The sequence below is a fragment of the Molothrus ater genome, chromosome 21 (assembly GCF_012460135.2).
Source record: "Molothrus ater isolate BHLD 08-10-18 breed brown headed cowbird chromosome 21, BPBGC_Mater_1.1, whole genome shotgun sequence".
Classification (NCBI taxonomy): Eukaryota; Metazoa; Chordata; class Aves; order Passeriformes; family Icteridae; genus Molothrus; species Molothrus ater.
Genome location: NC_050498.2, coordinates 595,388 through 614,431, shown reverse-complemented (window position 1 = coordinate 614,431; position 19,044 = coordinate 595,388). Strand labels below are relative to the sequence as shown.

Genomic DNA, 19,044 nt, shown 5'->3' with positions numbered 1-19,044 from the left:
TGCTTCCCAGCTCTGGCCAGAGGAGGGGAGCTGAGGCAATTCCCCCTCTTGGGTTGTGTCCCATAAGTACAGAGATCCCTGCCTGAGCAGGAGGCTGAAGGCCCAGCCAGGAGGGAACAGGACACCAAGCCTCTGTCACCAGGCACTGGCAGGATGGGATCTGGAGGCATGTGGAGAAACACCCTGTCCCTCATCCCACCCTCAGTCTTGAAGCACCCAGAGACACAGCTCTGCCTCCAGCCTGGCTTGGCCTTCCCATGGGATGTCTGGGCATGAAGAAACCACTGCTCCCACCAGCTCAAAATACCACCAAACCCAGTGGCCATCATGTCTCCAGTGCTTGCCTTGCCCCCACTGCCTGTGTCCATTCCACACCTGCTGAGGGCAACAGGGACAGGCCCAGGGATGGCAAATCCCCCCAGGGACCATGGTCCTAGGGTAGGAGCAGAGCAGCTGCTGGGCTGTGCTGCCCTCAGCTGCACATCCCAGGGGGTTCAGGCTCTCAGGACCTGCTCTGGGCCCTGCAGCCAAGCCCAGCAGCCCCAGCTCAGCCCTAGGCAGCAAAGGTGCTGAGCAATGGCCAGCCTGGCACAGCCTGGCACAGCCTGGCAGCCCCCCCACAGGGCAGGACCCATCACACCAGCCTGGGAACGGGAAAGTAGGGGCTGCCAGTTTGGGATTATGGAGTGTAATCCTGGGATGTTGGACCCCTGGCACTCTCATCATGAGACAGAAAACAAAAAATCCCTGGGAAATGAGGGGTCCCTCCTCAGCCCAGATCCCGCTGGCAGCACTGGTGGGAGCTGCCCCTCTCTGCCAAGGTCAGGGCAGCTCCAGGGGACACGGGCAGCCCCAGACAGCCCCAGTCCCTCTCTCCAGGAGGTGCAAGAGCACAGCATCCCAGGATGTGCCTGTCAGGAGCAGGAATGCAGGCCATAAATCACTGGGGCTGTGATGGGAGCTGGCTCCAGGCCACGGCCATGGCAGCCCCTCGTGCTCCCCTTGCCAAAGGGAACAGGCAGGGCACGGGGTGCTGGCGGCGCTGCCACCACACGCAATCCGTCTGCAATGCTGCAGCCTGGATTTGTATCAAAAAGGTCCAAAGGTTGGATGATTTAATTTTTTCATTTTTCCTTGCAGCACAGCAGGAAATAGCTGGGATAGTTACATACCTGGCGAGATGGCCGAGGAGCCAGGGGCCAAGAAACACAGAGGATCTGGCATGGCCCAGAGCATCTGTGCTGCACACAGAGCCTGCAGGCACCTGGGGCTGAGGGGTCTGCACACCTGACCCGGGAGTGGGAGGTCACAGCAAGGACCCCCACACCAGCCAAGGCTTCAGGAACCGGTAGAGAGTGACCAGCATGACCTGGGTGGCTTAGAAGTACAGACTCATGGAATGGTTTGGGTTGGAAGAGACCTCAGAGCCCACCCAGGGACACCTTCCACTGTTCCAGGGCTGCTCCAAGCCCTGTCCAGCCTGGCCTTGGGCACTGCCAGGGATCCAGGGGCAGCCCCAGCTGCTCTGGGCACCCTGTGCCAGGGCCTGTCCACCCTCACAGGGAACAATTCTTTCCCAATATCCCATCCATCCCTGCCCTCTGACAGTGGGAGCCATTCCCTGTGTCCTGGCATAGAAATCTTCTCTGACACTGGTACTTTGTGCCATCTTGACCCCCAAACCCTTGTTCTACCAGCAGAGCAATTGTCCTTCCCTTGCTGAGGGTGATCAGACCAGTTTCCTCCTGATCCTGATCATGACTCTGATCCTGATCCTGGTCCTGGTCCTGGTCCTGGTCCTGGTCCTGATCCTCCTTTCCAGCCTCTGTGGGGCTCCTCCAGCCCCTACTCTCCACCAGGATCAGCCTGATTTTCCTCTTAAGGCATCTCCCTTAGTAAGGTGGGCTGTGGGGGTGACTTTTTTAAAAATATCATTTCTTCGACAAGTCAGGCTCACTTTGAGTTGGTCCTTCAAGGTTTCTCACATGGCTGTGGATTCCAGGGTGTTGAGAATTGTGGGAACCACACCTGCACACACATTATAACAGTCCCAGGAAAGTCATGGTCCTGTGAAACAGCACCAAACCCCTTCCTGCACTCAAGGGTCAGACACATGTCCTTCCCAGCTGCCTTTCCAAGTGCTGGAGGAGGAGGTTCTCTGCCTTGCCCTGTTCTGAGAGGGTGGGGGAGCAGTGCCCAAAGCTCCCCTGCACTTCACCCCCAACAGCAGAAACCCAGCACCCACACAGGGTGACACAGCCTCGAATACTTTCCCAGCTTATAGCAGTTTTCATGGACATCCTGAGCCAGAGCTGAGCCTTTGGCTGTGATAATCCTTGAGGTATTTTTCTTCCATGAACTCGAGCTGAACCCACCCTCTGAACACACGTGAGCTCCTAGTTTAATTGTTACTTGAGATAATCCACAGATGAGATTTCTTCAGATAGTGTTCAAAGTGCCATAAGACAAAAGTCCATCACCAGGCTTTTGGAAATGTGGGATTTACCCAGGCTCCCTGTGCCTCCAGCCCAGCCTAGGCTAAGCTCAGCCCTGTGAGAGGACTTTACCTGCACTCCCCACTCAGTGTAGAAAAGGAAGGTGACCAAGCAGCCACCCCAGACCCAGCCATGGTCACACCTCCCCAGAAGCACAGGGACCACCCTGGGTCAGCAGGATCACCAGAGATCACCTTCCCTTCCCTCTGGACCCTGGGAAATCCATCAGCCACCCCAGCAGGCCATGCTGCCTCTGCTCACGCACTCCTGTTACCCTGTCTCGAATGATTTAAAGTTGTTTCCGCTGTCTGGGCTCCTCCTCCTTGTTCTTGAGATAATTCCCAAGATTTCCATTTTGCCGGATTCCTGGCCTCTCCCTGAACTTACTCCCTTGACTCTGTTTCTGCAGGAGCAGGACCCTCCCTGACTCGCGCTCCCAGGAGCTCCAGCCCGCCGCCTTCGCTCCACCACTCTGCCTCCTCCAAGAGCCCCTGCACACCCTCCTCCAGCTGCACTGTCCCTTCAGAGACACCCACCACCAGCCTGCCTAGCCAGGTCATTCGGATCAACACAGGCTGGGGAGCGTTCAGAGGAGCAGCTCCAGCCACCAAACCCAAAGATGCAATCCTCCAGCAAAGTCCTGCGGAGCTGAAATGCTCAGCACAGGGAGGGCAAGCCTCAACAGCCAGCAGCGATTGGCTGGCATCATCTCCAAAACAAGCACAGATGCCATTGGGCTCTAGGATGGATGAACTCAGGGGTGGGGAGCAAGTTAGTCTTTAGGGTCACTTCCAACCCAAACCCTTCTAGGATTCTAGGAACTCTCAGTCCATGGTCATCATCACCCAACCCACTGACACCTTCCCACTCCATTGCTCTCACTCCAAATCCCTTGTGTAACTTCTCAGCTTGCTTTCCCTGCATGGGTGACATGGTCCAAGTCTGGTGATTTGGTTCCAGTTGGAATTGGCAAAGCTCAGCTCAGGTTAAGCTCAGCTCAAGACAGTGATAATGGTTTGACCTGTTTGGCTTCACTCCCACGGGGGCAACTCCTCATTTGGGCAGGATGGGCAGGGATGAAGCAGCATAGGGATTCTCCATCTCTCCTGCCAGTGGCAATCTGTAGGGCTCACATCACAGCTGGGATTCAGGGATGTCCCTGAGAAAGGAAAGACTGGTCTCCAGGAAATACTAGAAGAGCCTGGGGATAAAACAAATAACAGCAATTGGGCACAGCAGCCAATCCTCCTTCCTGAATATCCATAGAGTTGGAAGTTGGTGGAGGAAGTAACAAACTGCTTTTTAGGATTCAGATACCCAAACACCACCTCAGCCCTTGTGCAGACAGAGTTGAGGTGGCTTGACATCACCAAAGGTCCAGAAGTGCTTTAGGACCATCAGGATGAGCCCAACAGATAAGGTCCAGACTGCCCTGGGATCACCGAGATCCCTTGGAGAGCAGCCAGCTTTCCCAAAAGCACTGAGTCATCTTTTACAAGTCACAAGAAATCCTTTGTTTATTTCTAGCCACTAATCCACTCATTAATCCCTGCCCCAGTGAAAGTTTGTACCTTATTACTGAGCTGGGCTTCACTGCAACTTCCACCTCTGGCATCTCACCCAGCCTGTCCCTCGTTCTTCCCAGGAGGTGGCAGTCACTTCCCAAGATGCAGGGACCAAAGAGGGGAGTCCCGGGGAGGGGATCCGGAACGGGGCACAGGAGTCCTCTGGGTAGCCAGGCTGGTGGCAGGGCAGGTGGTCGGGGGGATCTGGGGACATGGTCGGGTGGGCTTGCATCGAGCCAGAGGACTGTGGGGCAGCCATACCTGGAATGACAGGAGTGGCAGGGATGTGACCAGTGAGTCACGTTGTGTCCCAGGGTTGGAACAGGGAGCTCCTGGGGTGGACCTGAGGACACTGAGTCACAAGGATGCTGTTCCACGAAGGACTCTGAGTCAGGAGGGTGCTGTTCCACGAAGGTGATGAGTTCCAGAGGTGCTGTCCCAGGAGGGACGCTGAGTCACTGGCCTGAGGTGTGCCAAGGTGTCAGTGATGTCATGGCACTGCCTGCGGGAATGGGAACAGGGAGGCAGCATCAGGGGAACTCAGCTGGCTGCAGGAAGGGCTGTGAGGGACAGAAGATGGGTCCAGGAGGTGATGGGGTGTGACAGAGAAACGGGAGACGTGTGGTGGGTGGAACCTGAGGTCTCTGGGTGTCTTGGATATGGTCAGGGTGGGAAGTCCCCAGTCAGGGGAAAGGAGCAGGTGACAATGGAGACAAGAGGGAACAAGGGGGAAGGGGAACAAGGAGTGAGGTCCATGAGTTGGAGGTGTGGATGTGGTTTGTGAGGCTGCTCAGAGGTGAGGAAGAAGCTGAGCTCAGCTAAGAACTGCAGCCAGAACACACACTGTGAATGAAGCCACTGGCATTTGGGATGGGGATAAGGAGAAATGGGAATATCACCAGTGTGGGAGCACCATGCCCCTATGAATGTGTGGAGCTGAGGGGCAGAGGAGGTGTGGAGCTCTGTGCAGCAGGAGCACAAAGGGAGGGTGGAGTCCATATGCTGGGAGTTCAGGGAAAAGGAGCATGAAGGATTTGGGGTGCAAGAAGGATCTGCAATGGGGTGCAGGAGGGAGGGAGGGCAGCACGGCCCACGGGGGCTGCAGGGAGGATGGGAGGCAGGCGACACACGTGCAGAGGCTGGCAGTGATGCAGGAGCACACTCAGGGAATAGCCGGGTCAGACACACTCAGGGAAGCTCAGCCCCTGCCTTGGGGGCACATGTTCCCCCAGGTCCCTTTCAGGGACTCCATCAGGGCAGCTGAGCTGAGCTCCAGTGTCCCAGCACCCCATCAGGGCACAGAGAGACCCGTGTCCCCAGGCAGGGGACAAGGACAGCGCCCCAAGGAACTGCACCATCAGAGAGGAACATCCTGTGACCCAGTGGGAGCCCGCCAGCACCAGGCCACGTGTCAGGACAAAGTCCAGCCTCACACCGGCACTGGCCATGGGACACTCCAGCCTGCCACTACCTGCTGCCACCTCTGTCCCCTGCCCTGAGCAGGGACAGCCCAGGCCATCCAACGCTGGCAACAGGCCCTGTGCAGACCCCAGCAGGGCCATGCTGGGTCTCAGCCAGCCCAGAGCTGTGGGGCTGGCACGGGGTGCAGATGTTTGCACAGCTGTGCTGTGACAGAGCCAGCCAGCCACGGGAAGGGGATGGAAAAAGCACTGTCAGATTCGGGGCTGGATCCGTACAGGTCAAGGCTGCAGAAGGCGAGGCCCGGTGGCCCCTGGGGCCAGCAGAGCAAGGACAGGGGGTGCTGGCACTGCTTCCTCAAGGAAGGTTCACTTAGTGGTGGGAACCATGGCGAGACTGAGAGAGCCCTTGCTGGAGGCCACAGCCCTCCCAAGGACGCCAAGCACGACGGACAGGATTGGGCCCACGCTGGTGGCAGGGGGGACAAAATGCCCATGGACAGTGACAGGAGCTGTCGCAGCACTGCAGCGCCAGCCCGGGAGCCATCCCTGTGCCCTGGGGTGGGTGGCACGGTCGCTGCTGTCCCGGCCCGAGCCCTGGCCGCCCCCAGCCCCGCTCTGTGCTCTGCCGCTCCGCCAGAAACCCCGAGCGCCTCCCGGGCGTGAGTGCGGAGCGCGGCGGGGCGCAGGGTCCGTCCCGCGGGCGGAGGGCTCCCTCTCGAGGGTCCCGGCCAGCACTGACCGGCCGCGGGCTGAGCTGTCCCCGCCTATGACACGGACAGGTCCCCAGGGAGGGACAGAGGAGGTGACGAGGCCACCAGCGCGGCCTCGGAGCGGCCACCGGCTCCGTCAGGGCACCGCATTTTCTTCCCGTCATTAATGAGCAGCTGAATCCGTCACTAATTAGCGGCTGGATCCGTCTGTTTCGCTCTGGGAACAGCCGGAGGCGATGGGCACAGCTGTGGCTTGTCCCAGAGCTTGTCCCTGGCCCTCGCAGCGACACCAAAGGTTAACGGGGACTCCCGCAGTGACCTCGCAGGGAGAGCCCTTGGAGGGATAACGAAGCTGGATACGGAACCTCACAAACGTTGGGCACCTGGATCAGGCACTCCCGAGAATTGTGACCGGGAGGTGACATCCTGCCCCGCCCCGTGCATCGCGCGGGGGTCTCAGGGCTGTTCTTGCTCTGAGCCAAACCCGAACCTCACCCAGGTCACACACTGATGGCACACTGCGAGCTGGAAGGACCCGGCAGCCATCATCAACCCCAGCTCCCCGCTCCTCGCAGGAGCCAGCCCGCGCCTCCTCCCTCCCAGCCGCGGCCCGCTCTTGTCCCCTGTCCCTTGTCCCCACGGGGCAGCGCAGAATGACCCCCGGCCCGAGGGGCGGCACGGGCCGGTCAGGACAAGCAGGAGCTGCCTGGTAGCGGGTGGCCTCCTCCCCGGGGGCAGTCCTGGGTTGTCACTGCCGCACATGGTGCGACACGGCGGGCGCGGGTGGTGGCCACGCTGGGTGACGGTCGGAGTGGAGGAAGGAGATGGGAGGGCAGGATGGAGATGACAACGCAGCAGCGCTGGGGTCGTGTGGGGCTGGGGCCAGGGCCCGGGCACGAGGTGACCTGTCCAGGACACTGTCCCCGCGCCTGGGACATGAGTGACGCAATGGGCACTGACCCCTGCAGGTGACAGAGCAGCAGGAACAGTGGACACTGCTGGAGACAGGGGCCCTGGGGCCCCCGGTGCCGCTCCCCGCGGGGATTCGGTGTCACGGCCCTGGGGTATTTGAGGTCACCATTGCTGGACTTGGTCAGCCCCCCAGGACACCTGACGCCTCCCTGGGCCATTGGTCACCACTCGGACGCTTGGTCAGGTCTCAGGACACCGGGTCCTTCCCCCCCCGCTGCCCGGCGCACTTGGTCGCTCCCAACGCCCCGAGGGGCAGCTCCGGCGGCCAATGGAGCGCGGGGGCGTGGCCGGGGCGGGCGCCCCCAACCAATTGGCCGGGGCGGGGTCGCGTGTTCTGTGGGGCGGTCCTGGGCGGGGTCATTGTGGAAACGCGCTTGGGGGCGTGTCCTGGGCGAGCAGAGAAGCCAATGAGGCACTGGGGGCGCGTCGCGAGCGGGAGGCGGAGCCAGTGTTCCTTAGGGGCGTGTCCGGGGCGGAGCCTCCGGCTCAATCGGCGCGGGGGGGCGCCCGGCGCGGGTTAGTTGGCCCGGACGGTACCGAGCGGTACCGCTATGGGGCTGCCGGCTGCCGTGCGGGACCGTGTGGCTGCGGTGCACCGGGGCTCGGCGCTGCCCGAACGGCTGCGGCTCTACGACGGCTGGGCCGCCCTGTACGAGCAGGTACCGGGGACACAGAGGGAACGGGGCCGGGGCCGTGGGTGTCCCCGCTGACCGCCGTGTCCCCGCAGGATGTGGCGGCTCTGGAGTACCGGGCACCGTATCTCGCCGCCGCCTCGCTCGCCTTCGCCTTCCCCGCGCCGCGTGCGGAGGCGCGGCTGCTCGATGTGGCCTGTGGCACCGGGCTCGTAGCGCGGGAGGTACCGGCGGGACGGGCCGGGGGTAACGGGACGGGACGGGGCGGGCCGGGGGTAACGGGACGGGACAGGGCGGGCCGGGCCGGGTGTAACGGGACGGGACAGGGCGGGCCGGGCCGGGTGTAACGGAACGGGACGGGCCGGGTGTAACGGAACGGGACGGGCCGGGGGTAACGGAACGGGACGGGCCGGGGATAACGGGACGGGACGGGGCGGGAGTGACGGTGCCTCTGTCCCCGCAGCTCCACCGGCGCGGGTTCCGCTGCCTGGACGGCGTGGACGGCAGCGCGGGGATGCTGGAGCGGGCGCGGAGCACCGGGCTCTACCAGGAGCTGCGGCTCTGCGTCCTGGGCAGGGAGCCGCTGCCCGCGCCTGCAGGTAACGGGAGGGGGCGGACCCCCGGGACCCCTCGGTGACACCCACGTGTCCCACGGGTGACCGGCCGGCACCGGGCGGGGGAGCCCCGGACGGTCCCCCGGTGATGCCCGTGTCCTCGCAGAGCACTACGACGCCGTGACGGTGGTGGGGGCCCTGGGCGAGGGGCAGGTGCCGAGCACGGTGCTGCCGGAGCTGCTGCGGGTCACCAAGCCGGGTAAGGGGGGGCCGTTTCCCCTCCGCGCCGGCACCTCCGGCGTGCTGGGATGGGACACCGAGCCCCGGTGGATGTGGGTCCCTCACTGAACGCTGGACCCGTGGCACAGCTGGAACACGGCCTTGTCCCTGCTGCCAGGGACGGGCGATTCACGGGGTCCCTGACCCTGCCCACTGCCAGGTCTGGGCAGCGGGACAAGGTAGGAGGTGGCAGTAAGGGTGTTGGTGTGTGACAGCCTGTGCTCAGGCGGGACATCCCGCCCATCCCCTGCCGGCCCCCTGTGCTGCCCATCTCTGCCTGCTGTCCTGCCTATCCCCTGCCCACTGCCCTGTCCGTGCCCTGTCTGTGCCCGTTCCCTGCCCTGTCCGTCCCCTGCCCGCTGACTCCAGGCTCTCAGTGCCTCCCCGTGTCCCCACCCTTTCCGGGGGATGCGGTCCCCAGAGAGGGAAGCTCTGTGTCAGTGTTACCTGTCTCCTGTCCCGCAGGCGGCTTCCTGTGCCTGACGACGAGGAGCAACCCCTCGAACCTGCGGTACAAGGCGGAGCTGGAGGCAGCACTGGGGCAGCTGGAGCAGAGAGGAGCCTGGCAGAAGCTGCTGGCCCAGGAAGTGGAGTATTGGGAGAGGGCCACCTCCGAGGAGGAGAGCACCCAGGGCACTGGCTACATCTCCGGGGTGGTCTACATCTACCAGAAGTGCCCTGTTCCCAACCTCGAGGAGGGCTGAGAGCTAGCATGGCTCTGGAGGGGGGGTGAGCACTTGACCCTTTGTAAAACAGAGCCCAGTGGCCCCCTCCTGCAGCAGGGCAGCTGCTGGGGGTGACAATATTCTGGGGGAATTTCCCCATTCCCTTCCTTGGTTCCTTCTCACTAAGGTCTGGGCTTGGGGCCCTTGTCTGCTGCACAGCACGGGAAGGGTTTTCTGGATTCACCAGGGTCTCCTGGGTGCCACCTTTAGCTCTGACATTTAGGTATTGACCCAAACACCTCAGCGTTCACCGTGACATCTCACAGACCCACATGTCTTGTTCCAAGGCATGTCCAGTCTGGGATTTCTCCCCACCTCGCCCATCTCAGCACTCATGGTCAAAATCTGGATCCTTCTTCATCTCCTACCCCCAGAGTCTTTAGCTGGGGACTGCTGGAGGTGGGTCCACACTGCTGTGTCCTATGGCCTCTCATCCTCCCTAGGGACTGAGCCAGCCCTGAGGTGCAGGAGCCTCCACATCCAGAGTCAAAGCAGCAATGCCAAGGTGACTCCCAGCTGGAGAGGCTTTCCAAGTGCCACATCTGCCTTGCATCCCACAACAGCTGCTTGAATCTCATTTTCCCACAGCTTTGTAGTTAATGTTCAGGGAGGGGAAATGAGTTTGGAAGGGATTTGGGGAGCTGGCAGCTGCTCCCCACCCAGGAGCCATCCAGCACTGCCTGCCCAGCCTGTTCCCCCAGCCCCTTGCTGGGCTGCCTTCACAATTCCTCCTCCACTGCTCCCTTGGGAAGTTTTTTACCCAAATCTCTTCCTGGAATATTTGGTTTTTTTCATTTTTCCCTTCCCTCAGACCTGTTCCTGCTTATCCTGTTCCCATGTTCCTGGAGAAGAGGTTGCATCCTTCCCCTCAGGAGCTGTTCTCAGTGTGAGGCAATGGCTGTGTCTGTCCCTGTTCCTCACCCAGGGCATCCCACATCTTCCAGACTCGCCCTCCCCATGGCTCTTGTCACCCTTCTGCTTTGTCCCCCATGTTTTGGGGTCCCTGTGCCCATCAGTAGCTGTCCTACTGCTCCCTCCCCACTTGTCTCCAACACTGTCCCCTGGGCAGCTGGGGGTTGTGGCTGTCCCCAGCCCTACACTTGCCTGTTCAATAAAGCCCTGTCCCTGCTGTCTATCGGCTGTGTGTTGTTCCCAGAGCAATGGGAATGTGCACCCTCCAGGGTGGGTAGCCAGGAGCTTGGGAGGGGGGATTCAGCCTTTATCTGGGGTCCTCTCCCAGTCCATGGGGGCTCAGAGCACCTGGTGTCCCCCGCATGCCTCTCTTAGCTCTCAGCATCCTCTCCCTGCCTCTGTTTCCTGCTGCAAGGAATGCCAGGAGCTGGCTGACTGCTGCTGATCCCCTTGGGAAGATGGGGATGTTCTAGGTGCTGGAACACAGCAGCTGGCAGGGCACAGCACCCCCAGGACGCGTCACCATCCTCCCCACACCGCGCTGTTCAAAATGAGCCCAGGCAGCCTTGGTGGCACCAGGATGTTTATAGTCCCTGCCCTGGGGAAGGGCACATGTGGGGACCCTGCTGGGGGTCAGCCAGCATGGGGATGGGCAGGAGGAGGCAGTGCAGGGGCAGGGTGTGGGACGGGGATGCAGGACAGGGACAGTGGTGCTCTGCCTTGGGCTGGTACCTGGGCACAGTGGCTCACACATAGTCCTTCATGGCATAGCCCATTGGGCCACAGGTTTTCACTGCCCTGTACTTCTTGGGGTAGGGGTCCTGCTGGGACTGGGATCCTGAGCAGCACAGGACACCCCCACCGAAGAGCTGCAGGGCACTGGAGGCCCAGCCGATGTAGAGGGCAGCCCCCAGCTCTCTCTTGAGGGCCTCAGGCACCATGGGGTTGTAGAAGTTGCTGACAATGCTGTTGGCAGACCAGGAAACAGGGATGAGCAGCATGATGCTGGCCATGATGAAGATGACACCTGCCACTGCAGAGATCCTGCTCTTGGTGCCGCTGTCATCCACACAGCGGGTGCAGTCAGCTCCCGAGAGGGCGATGAAGAAGGCAAGGCAGGCCACGAAGATGGAGGTGACCACCAGGGCACGAGCAGCTTGCAGGTCAGAGGTGAGCTCCAGCAGCGAGTCGTAGGCCTTGCACTGCATCTGCCCCGTGCTCTCATAGACGCAGTTCATCCACAGCCCTTCCCAGAACACCTGGGCCACCACAATGTTGGAGCCGATGAAGGCCGTCACCTTCCACATGGGCAGGGCACAGGTGAGGATGGAGCCCAGCCAGCCCAGTGCGGCCATCATCAGTCCTCCCGTCTGCATCGTCATCATCGCCATCAACAGCTCCTGCGGGGACAGGCACGGGTGTCACAGGCACAGCCCACAGCCAGGGACAGCATGAGCTTCGTCTGGTATGTCCTGCTCGCCCCCAGGATGGGAATGGCTGCAGGACAGCATGGGGACATGGGGGACACGGGGACTTGAAGGGCACAGGGACACGAGTGGCATGGGGGGGTGCTGCAGGACAGGATGGGGACACATGTGGTACTGAGGACCCAGGCCCCAAGCAGGCCAAGGTGTAGGAGCCCCCATGTGTCACACTGGCCCCTACACTGTCCCCACAGTGCAGCACAGCCTCTGCCATCACCCCTTTCCAGGCCATGGCAAGTGTCAGGGAAGGCATGGCTTTTGGGGGGCGGGATGGAGGGCTAGGTGGGCCCATCCCCCAGTGCTGCAGAGTGCAAACCCCCCACCTTACACTCATCCCATGTCCTGCCCTGGTGGCCCACCCCCCTGGTGCCCACCCCATGTCCCACTCCACCACGAGTGCTCAGCCTCCCTGGCCACAAGCCTCGTGCCAGGGGCACAGGGAAGGGCACAGGGCACGGCAGGGAAGGCAGCCCCCCACACCACTCAGCACTGCCTGCTCCCATTCTGGCTTTGCCCTCACAGCCATCCTACGGTGCCCTTTGGACCCAGGATATCCTCTCCAGGAGAAAAGGGAAATGGGTCAGAGCTGAGCTGTGCCCCAATCCCAGGTCTGGGGCTCGGACCTTCTGCAATACCATCCCAGATGAGCCCAAGGAGCAGCCCCAAGAGGGCAAACCCTAGTGAGGGGCTATGGGGTCACCACAAGTGGCATCCCTGGGAGAGGGGTGGTTGGTAGAGGGACACATGCTGGGCACACTGGCAGCTCCACCATGGCCACGTGTGACTGCTGTGGCCCTGGCTCAGCCCACATCCAGCTCAGCCCCTCAAGGAGCAGAGTTCACCCCTGGGTGCCCGTGCTGTGCTTGGCAGCTGGGACCAGCTGGGGTTTTATGGCCCTGAGCTCAGCGGGTATCGGTTGTGCCTGGCACACCCTGTGGCTCCTGCCAGAGGTTTCACCATCATTTCCCCTGTCTCAGTTTTGGTTTCTCCAGCCTCTCCTCTCCCACTGTATCCCCACTCCTCACCCAGCACCTTTTATCCCTCAGGAGCCTGATGGACACCCAGCACTGGACTTGGCATCCTCCGGGCCATGAAAGACCCTTTGGGCCAAAATCACAGCCCCTTCCCCCATGCTGCAGGCAGGCAGGGGCCAGGATGGTGGGCACCATCGCAGGCAGGGGCCGGGATGGTGGGCACCATCCCAGGCACCCTTCCCCAGCCAGCGGGACCTGGCCACGCAAGACATCCCAAATAGGGCCTACGACCGCCTGCAGGGGGACAAGTGAGCATCTACGGATCCCCAGGGATGCTCGACAGGGCATTGAGCTCACATTCTCACCTGCCCACCGGCACCACAGGGTTACAGGCATATTTTCCACCATTCCCGGGCCCAGTGAAGGGACTGAGGAGCTGGGAGCCTTCCAGCCCTCAGATCCAGAAGAGATACCCAGACCTAGGCGTAGTCACCCCCGTCCTCGCAAACCCCGAGGTGGGAAGGAAGGATGTTCCCAAGGCAGAGCAGCACTTGCCGTGCCGGAAGCGAGATAGGCAAAGCAGCCGGCGCTGCCCACGCCGGCCGCGGGGCGCTCCCAGTCGGGGCTGGGGGGTGGCACCGGGGCCAGCGCGCCCCGACCCGCCCCGGCCGGCGCCCGCCACCTTCTTCCCGTTCGGGTGGGGAGATCGCAGCGGGTCAGGCGTGGGACAGGCGTGGGACAGCCCTGCACCCCGTCCGGCGCCGCCAAGGCTCTGCGCCGCAGCAGCAGCCGCTGTCACCCCCGGAGCGGCCGGGGAGGGGCACGGGGAGGGAGCGCCAGGGCTGGAACAGGCGGCGGGGATCTCAGGAGACTCCGAAGAACAGATTTGGGTGATCTCTCAGGAGGACGGGAGCCCAGGGCACAGGAGCACCGGGGCTGTCCCACCACCGAGGCGGGTGTTGGAGAGCGTAAAGAACACGAGGCACAGCGGGGTCTGAGCAGCTGCCGTTTAATGCGGGAAGGCTGAACACGGGCAGGGACGGCAGCACAGTCAGGGGTACCATGAGACTGCGCTCCCGGCCCCGGGCGTCCCACTCTGGGGCGATGGATGGGGTCGGGTCCGGGAGACGCCCCCCAAGACGCGGGGGCACAGCCCCGCTCCCGCCCTGCCTCCCCGACCGGTTTTCCCAGCACGGCCGCTGCCTTCCCACTCCCAGGATAATGATGCCCCCGCCCTGGGGAGCTGCCGCGAGAAATCACACTCTGTACGGCCGCTCCGAGCCCCGAAAGTAGGTCAAAGTCAAAATTTAGATAACAGGCAGGTGACAGCCCCTGTCACCCCTCAAGACCCTGCCGGGGTTTGCAGAACCACTACGTCCCTGTGACCACGTGGGACAGGTTCGCGGTCCCTATCAGCACCGACACCGCCACCCACCCCGAGGGACAGACACGTCCCGGGGAGCTTCACGCGGGGAAAGAGAGCCCTGTGCCACTCGTGGGACGGGCTCCTGGGAGCTGTGTCACCACATGGCACACCCCGATACCGGGAGCCAGGAAATGCTCGAGGAGGAGATCAGGTGATGTCTCGGAGAAGATGCCTCAGCTGGATGCTCCGGGGGGAGCAGAGCCCCCACCGCGGACAGCCAGGACAGGATCTCCTTGTCTCCTGTCTCAACCGCGATTAGAGAACCGGCTTCAACCCCGGTGGAACAAAGGCGGCTCTGTCTGCCTTCCCTCGCACCGCCCCGGCGCCCGGCCGGTCCCAGCCCAGCCGGGGAGGTTGGGTGTCCTGGGAGGTCCCTGTGCCCTGGAGCGGCCGGGGGGTCCAGGCAGGCGCGGCGCCTCCTACACGTAGTTGCTGGCTGGCAACGAGCGAGCAGCCGTGAACTTGGCCGAGTAGGGCTTCTCCCCGCGGGGGGGGCAGGTGCAGCACAGGATCCCCCCCCCAAGCAGCAGGAGCGCCGAGGACGCCCAGCCCACGTAGAGGGACGAGCCCAGGTCCCGCTTCTGCGAGTCAGAGACCAGCGGGTTGTAGAAGTCCTGGATGATGCTGTTGGCTGACCACGAGATGGGGATGAGGATGAGGACACCGGCGACGATGAAGATGATGCCGGAGAGGATCATGACCTTGGCTTTGGCAGTGTCATCCTCCACACAATTAGTGCATTTGCCACCGGTGACGGCCAGCAGGGTGCCCAGGATGGCCAGGACGATGGCCACCACCACCATGGCACGGGCAGCTTGCAGGTCCTGTGGCAGGGCCAGCAGCGAGTCGTACACCTTGCACTGCATCTGCCCTGTGCTCTGCACCACGCAGCTCATCCACAGCCCTTCCCAGATGATCTGCGCCACCACGATGTTGTTCCCGACGAAGGCCGTCTCCCGCCACATGGGCAGCGCGCAGCAGAGAATGGAGGCCAGCCAGCCGATGACAGAGAGGGCGATGCCCAGCACCTGCATCCCCATGGAGGCCATCGCTCGCCGCCTGTTCCCTGCCCGCCTCCCGCCGCGCAGTGCCGGCTGCCGGGACCACGGCAGGCATTTTATGCCTTTGCCGAGGGAGGAGCGCTGCCGCAGCCGCCAGCCTGCCGCCGGCACCGGACGGAGGGGTAGAACCAGTTTCCCGGGATTCTTCCACTTGTATTTCTCCCTGCAGTGATGACACTTAATATCCCAGCTGCTCCCACAGAGGAGGATGCAGGGGACTGGAACCAGGCCACCCAGGTGCAGGAGTGCATCCCATTGCTGTGGGCAGGCAGGACGTGCCCAGGGCAGCATTGGGGCTCAGCCCGGGATGCTAAAGGGGAAGAGCCAGTGTCCAGGCACCAGGATAGCTCTGCCATCCCTGCCAGAACCCTCTGCTCCATCACTTGGATGGGGTCCCTTCACGTCTTCATGCCTCAACTTTCCTCCAGCTCATAGCCCAGCCTCTGGCCCCCCATGGCCCCATGCCGGGGGAGGAGCACATTGTTCCCTCTGGCTGCTGGGCTCCATGCCCGGCAGGACACAAGCGGCTCTTGTTTGCTCCTTGGCATCCATACCAGCACTTGCAGCCCTCCAATAGGCCTCGGGCAGGAGGTGCCACTGCCCAGACCCACAAACCGGTTGGAGCGGCTGCCATTTCCCCACAAAGGAGAGACGGCACTGCCTGGGGCAACAGGGGGGGAGACCCCAAACCCAGCTGACCTGTGCTTCAGTGCCAAGCCAGGGTTCACACAGCCACCCTCAGCCCCAGCTCTGCCCATGTCCCACTGCCTGTGTGGTGGGGTTGGGTGGGTTGGGGCTACGAGGGGCAAATGCAGCCTCGAGCTGTCCCAGAGCCACACCACTGATCCTAGTGCTGGTGCCAATACCAATGCCAACACTGATGCCCTGCTGCTGCTGACCTGTCCTCTTTTAATCCATGACTCCCACACGGGCTCCCTCCCTACTCCCTCCAAGCCCCTGCACAGGCACAGCACAACACCAGACAGACGGCACAGACAGACAGACGGACATTGCACTGTTTCATCACCCTAGCTTAATCCTGGGCCCCAGGAAAAGATAAGAGGCACTGAGATAATCTTAGTTTTCCTGAGCACTGGGTTACCATCACGATTCAATCATTTGTTCTTATTGCTTGGTGTGATGGACTCTGGAGCTGCTACTGCTCGTGCCAGGATGTCCCTGGGCATCATGCCCCAGTGTGGCGGGACAAGCCTGGTGGCCCATGCACTATGGTGCCAGGAGGATGCCTGGGGACACTCATGTCTCACAGCAGACCCCAGCCTAAGGAGATGTTCATGGTCCTGCCTGCCTGACTTGTGCCAGAGGAGCTGCCCAGGCTCTGTCCCTCTGTCCTGCTGGAGCGCCCGCATTGTTCACATACCAGTGTGTCTACCCTGCGGCCAGAACCTTGTGGTCAAGGGCTCCCTTTAATCTACAAGGCTCCGGAGCATCCCCGCCGGGGCCAGACTCTGCCTGAGGCTTTCACCTCCCAGCCGGCTGCTGTAACCACCGCAGTATTTGGGGTTGGAGAGAGGCACACGCTCACGTGTGTGTGTGTGTGGCTCACAGCGGCACAGTGTCCCCTGCAGGCGCGTGGGGACATGTCTCTGGGCTGGGGACAAATGGCAAGGTGGGGACAGGGACTCCCCCGCGCACGGAGCATCAAAGCTTGAGCTGCTCATTCTCCCCCTCGGAGGCAGAGCAGGCGCCAGCACAGCCTCTGACAGCCAATTACTGTAATTAATGCTGGAACGTGACATATATTCCACCTGGCAGCTGCCGCGCAGGGGCAGCCCCTGTGCCCTTCCCCACATTCCCAAGTGACACACCCACCCGGAGAGCACTGCTGGCCCCGTGTCCCCAGCACTACCGGACAGCAGGACTGACAGACACCGGCTTGGCATGGAGGAGCAGCAGCCGACCCCAGAGCCCTTGGAGCCTGAGGATGGTAGTGCAGCACAGGTGGGATCACCAAGCGCCTCAGGACATGCCATCCAGGACAACCACTCCACAGACACCAGCCCCACACGGACACCAGCCCCACAGCCCTATCCCAGTGCTCATTCCCAGTGCATCCTGTAGGACCCCAGTCCTAGATTTTCCCCAGTGTCACCTGCAAGAAGCCATGGCACAGGCACATGTCCTGCTGGGACCACAGCCCACTTGCTCAGCAGGAAGCTCCTCCACCCCAAAACAGGCTGCTCAACACACTCAACCCATCCTGAGCCTTCACCACCCAGCACTTGCCCCAGCATCTCCAGACAGCTGTGGATGCCCTGCTCCAAATGCAGTGGGATTTGAAGGACATGCAGGAGCCAGGGTTCCCATCCCTGTTACACTGCACTAACAGGGTTTGTGAGGGCAGAGCTCCCATTCTGGCACATCCATCAGGAAACACCTTCTGACACTTTTCTTGTGTTCACTAGCATGGGGACACACTACAGCTCCTCAGCTGGGCAGCGAGGCCATTCCCAGGCAGGAAGGTGACATTAAACACAGTGTCACCACAATGCCAGGCACTGCTGGGTGCACAGCAGAGCTGTGTCACCCTGGCCTTGCTCAGGGTGGAGGACACCCCACAGGGAGAGGGTTTGGGGCATGAATCTCCTGCCAAAAAGGTCTTGGGGACACCTCCACCCAGGACATGAGTGTCAGTCCCACCTCACATACCCCACACCACTGAGCCAAGATCCCCTCATCCCCCGGGACCCACACATGGACCCACCAACCTGGCTACCTCAAGGTCGCAAAGAGGCAGGTGAGACTTGCCAGCAAATGATGATCCACTGAGATCTCTGGTTTCACATCTGCCAAGCAAGGCACGGCCAACAACCCTCCCACTCAGGCTGTGAGGAGCGGGGCAGCTTCTCCCCGCTGGAGGCTGAGGATTAGTTACCGACAGCCCAGAGACTGAATGTTCCCAAAAAACATCCTTGCCCAACATAAATCCCTCCAACCGACTCAAAAATGCACAGTCAGGTTATTTATCGCTAGGGGAAAGCAAAGTCTTATCGGGAGGGGAGCCGCACGCCGGGACCTGTGGGGTCCCTGCAGGGAGAGAAGGGACCTTCGGCCTGAAGTCGCTCTGAAAGTCAAAACTCTGTCCAGTTTCTATTCAACAAGTGGCTCCCGACAGGGAAAACACCCCTAAGCGCTGCCAAGGTAGTTGGCGAAGGGATGGGGGAGATGATGGATCAGGAAGGGGGTCACGGGCGGTGCAATGGGGCTGTCCCCACCGGCGATGCTCGGAGGAAGCGGGATGTCGCGGCAAAGCCCTGGGGAAGACGATCAGATCTGTCGGGGTGGGGATGCCCCAGGCATGGTCCAGCATCCCGCAGCGAACCACCAGCCCCCTGACACATCCCGCTGGTCCATGTCCCCCGCCGCCCCCAGCCCCTGTGTGCCGCAGCCACCTCCCCACCCCGCCGGCAGACAGAGCTGCCATTGATGCTCGGAGCCGCCTCACCTGCTCCCGCCGTGCCGAAGGGGCTCCAACAATGGGCTGCCTGTGTGCCCTGGCCGGGGCAGAGCCAGCAGCCCCGCGCCTGAAATATAAGCAGCCGAGGCGGCATTTACCGCCCCGGCCCCGCTCCCCCGGGGGAAAAGCGCCGGCATTCCCGACCGCAGCGGCGGGAACACCCCAGCCCCGCCGCACACGTGAGTGGGACGCGGCCCCGCGGCGCCCGGGGCGGTTTCTGCCGTCAGCCCCCGCGCACCCCCGGGGTGCTGCCGGGTGCCGGGTGCATGGATAGGGGATGCTGCAGTGGGTGTCCCCCCTGTCAGGGCAGGTGTCCTTCCATTGGGGCCACCAAACCGGTGATGCTCCCGTGACCT

General features: G+C 62.2%; 3 protein-coding genes across 5 annotated transcripts; 1 reads left to right on the top strand and 2 right to left on the bottom strand.

Annotated features, from left to right (window-relative positions):
* Positions 1–7,650: 7,650 nt before the first annotated feature.
* METTL27 (methyltransferase like 27) lies at positions 7,651–10,488 on the top strand. Of its 3 annotated transcripts, none has more exons than XM_036395362.1 (6): positions 7,651–7,822; positions 7,891–8,019; positions 8,259–8,394; positions 8,516–8,608; positions 9,094–9,357; positions 10,165–10,488. In XM_036395362.1, exons 1-5 carry the CDS (start codon positions 7,715–7,717, stop codon positions 9,330–9,332), a joined length of 705 nt encoding a protein of 234 aa, XP_036251255.1. In that variant the 5' UTR covers positions 7,651–7,714; the 3' UTR covers positions 9,333–9,357; positions 10,165–10,488. The 3 variants fall into 3 exon arrangements, with proteins under 3 accessions (XP_036251255.1, XP_054373025.1, XP_036251254.1); XM_054517050.1 differs by having other exon boundaries at positions 9,797–10,488; XM_036395361.1 differs by having other exon boundaries at positions 9,094–10,488.
* Positions 10,489–10,883: 395 nt separating this feature from the next.
* LOC118694159 (claudin-4-like) lies at positions 10,884–18,756 on the bottom strand. Its single transcript, XM_036395133.2, has 2 exons — positions 18,677–18,756; positions 10,884–11,665 (listed from the first exon to the last, which is right to left on the bottom strand). The coding sequence occupies exon 2, from the start codon at positions 11,654–11,656 to the stop codon at positions 11,012–11,014; it is 645 nt and encodes a 214-aa protein (XP_036251026.1). The 5' UTR covers positions 11,657–11,665; positions 18,677–18,756; the 3' UTR covers positions 10,884–11,011.
* Positions 14,569–15,198, bottom strand: LOC118694160 (claudin-4-like). The gene has a single exon (XM_036395134.1). It carries the CDS (start codon positions 15,196–15,198, stop codon positions 14,569–14,571), a length of 630 nt encoding a protein of 209 aa, XP_036251027.1.
* Positions 18,757–19,044: the final 288 nt, after the last annotated feature.

Excerpts from the sequence above, each read along its gene's own strand:
- METTL27 (XM_036395362.1), top strand. The coding sequence starts at position 7,715 with ATGGGGCTGCCGGCTGCCGTGCGGGACCGTGTGGCTGCGGTGCACCGG. Across the intron at positions 8,020-8,258 it reads CCGGGCTCGTAGCGCGGGAG|CTCCACCGGCGCGGGTTCCG; the intron begins GTACCGGCGGGA and ends CTGTCCCCGCAG. Across the intron at positions 8,609-9,093 it reads GCTGCGGGTCACCAAGCCGG|GCGGCTTCCTGTGCCTGACG; the intron begins GTAAGGGGGGGC and ends CCTGTCCCGCAG.
- LOC118694159 (XM_036395133.2), bottom strand. The coding sequence starts at position 11,656 with ATGGCGATGATGACGATGCAGACGGGAGGACTGATGATGGCCGCACTG.
- LOC118694160 (XM_036395134.1), bottom strand. The coding sequence starts at position 15,198 with ATGGCCTCCATGGGGATGCAGGTGCTGGGCATCGCCCTCTCTGTCATC.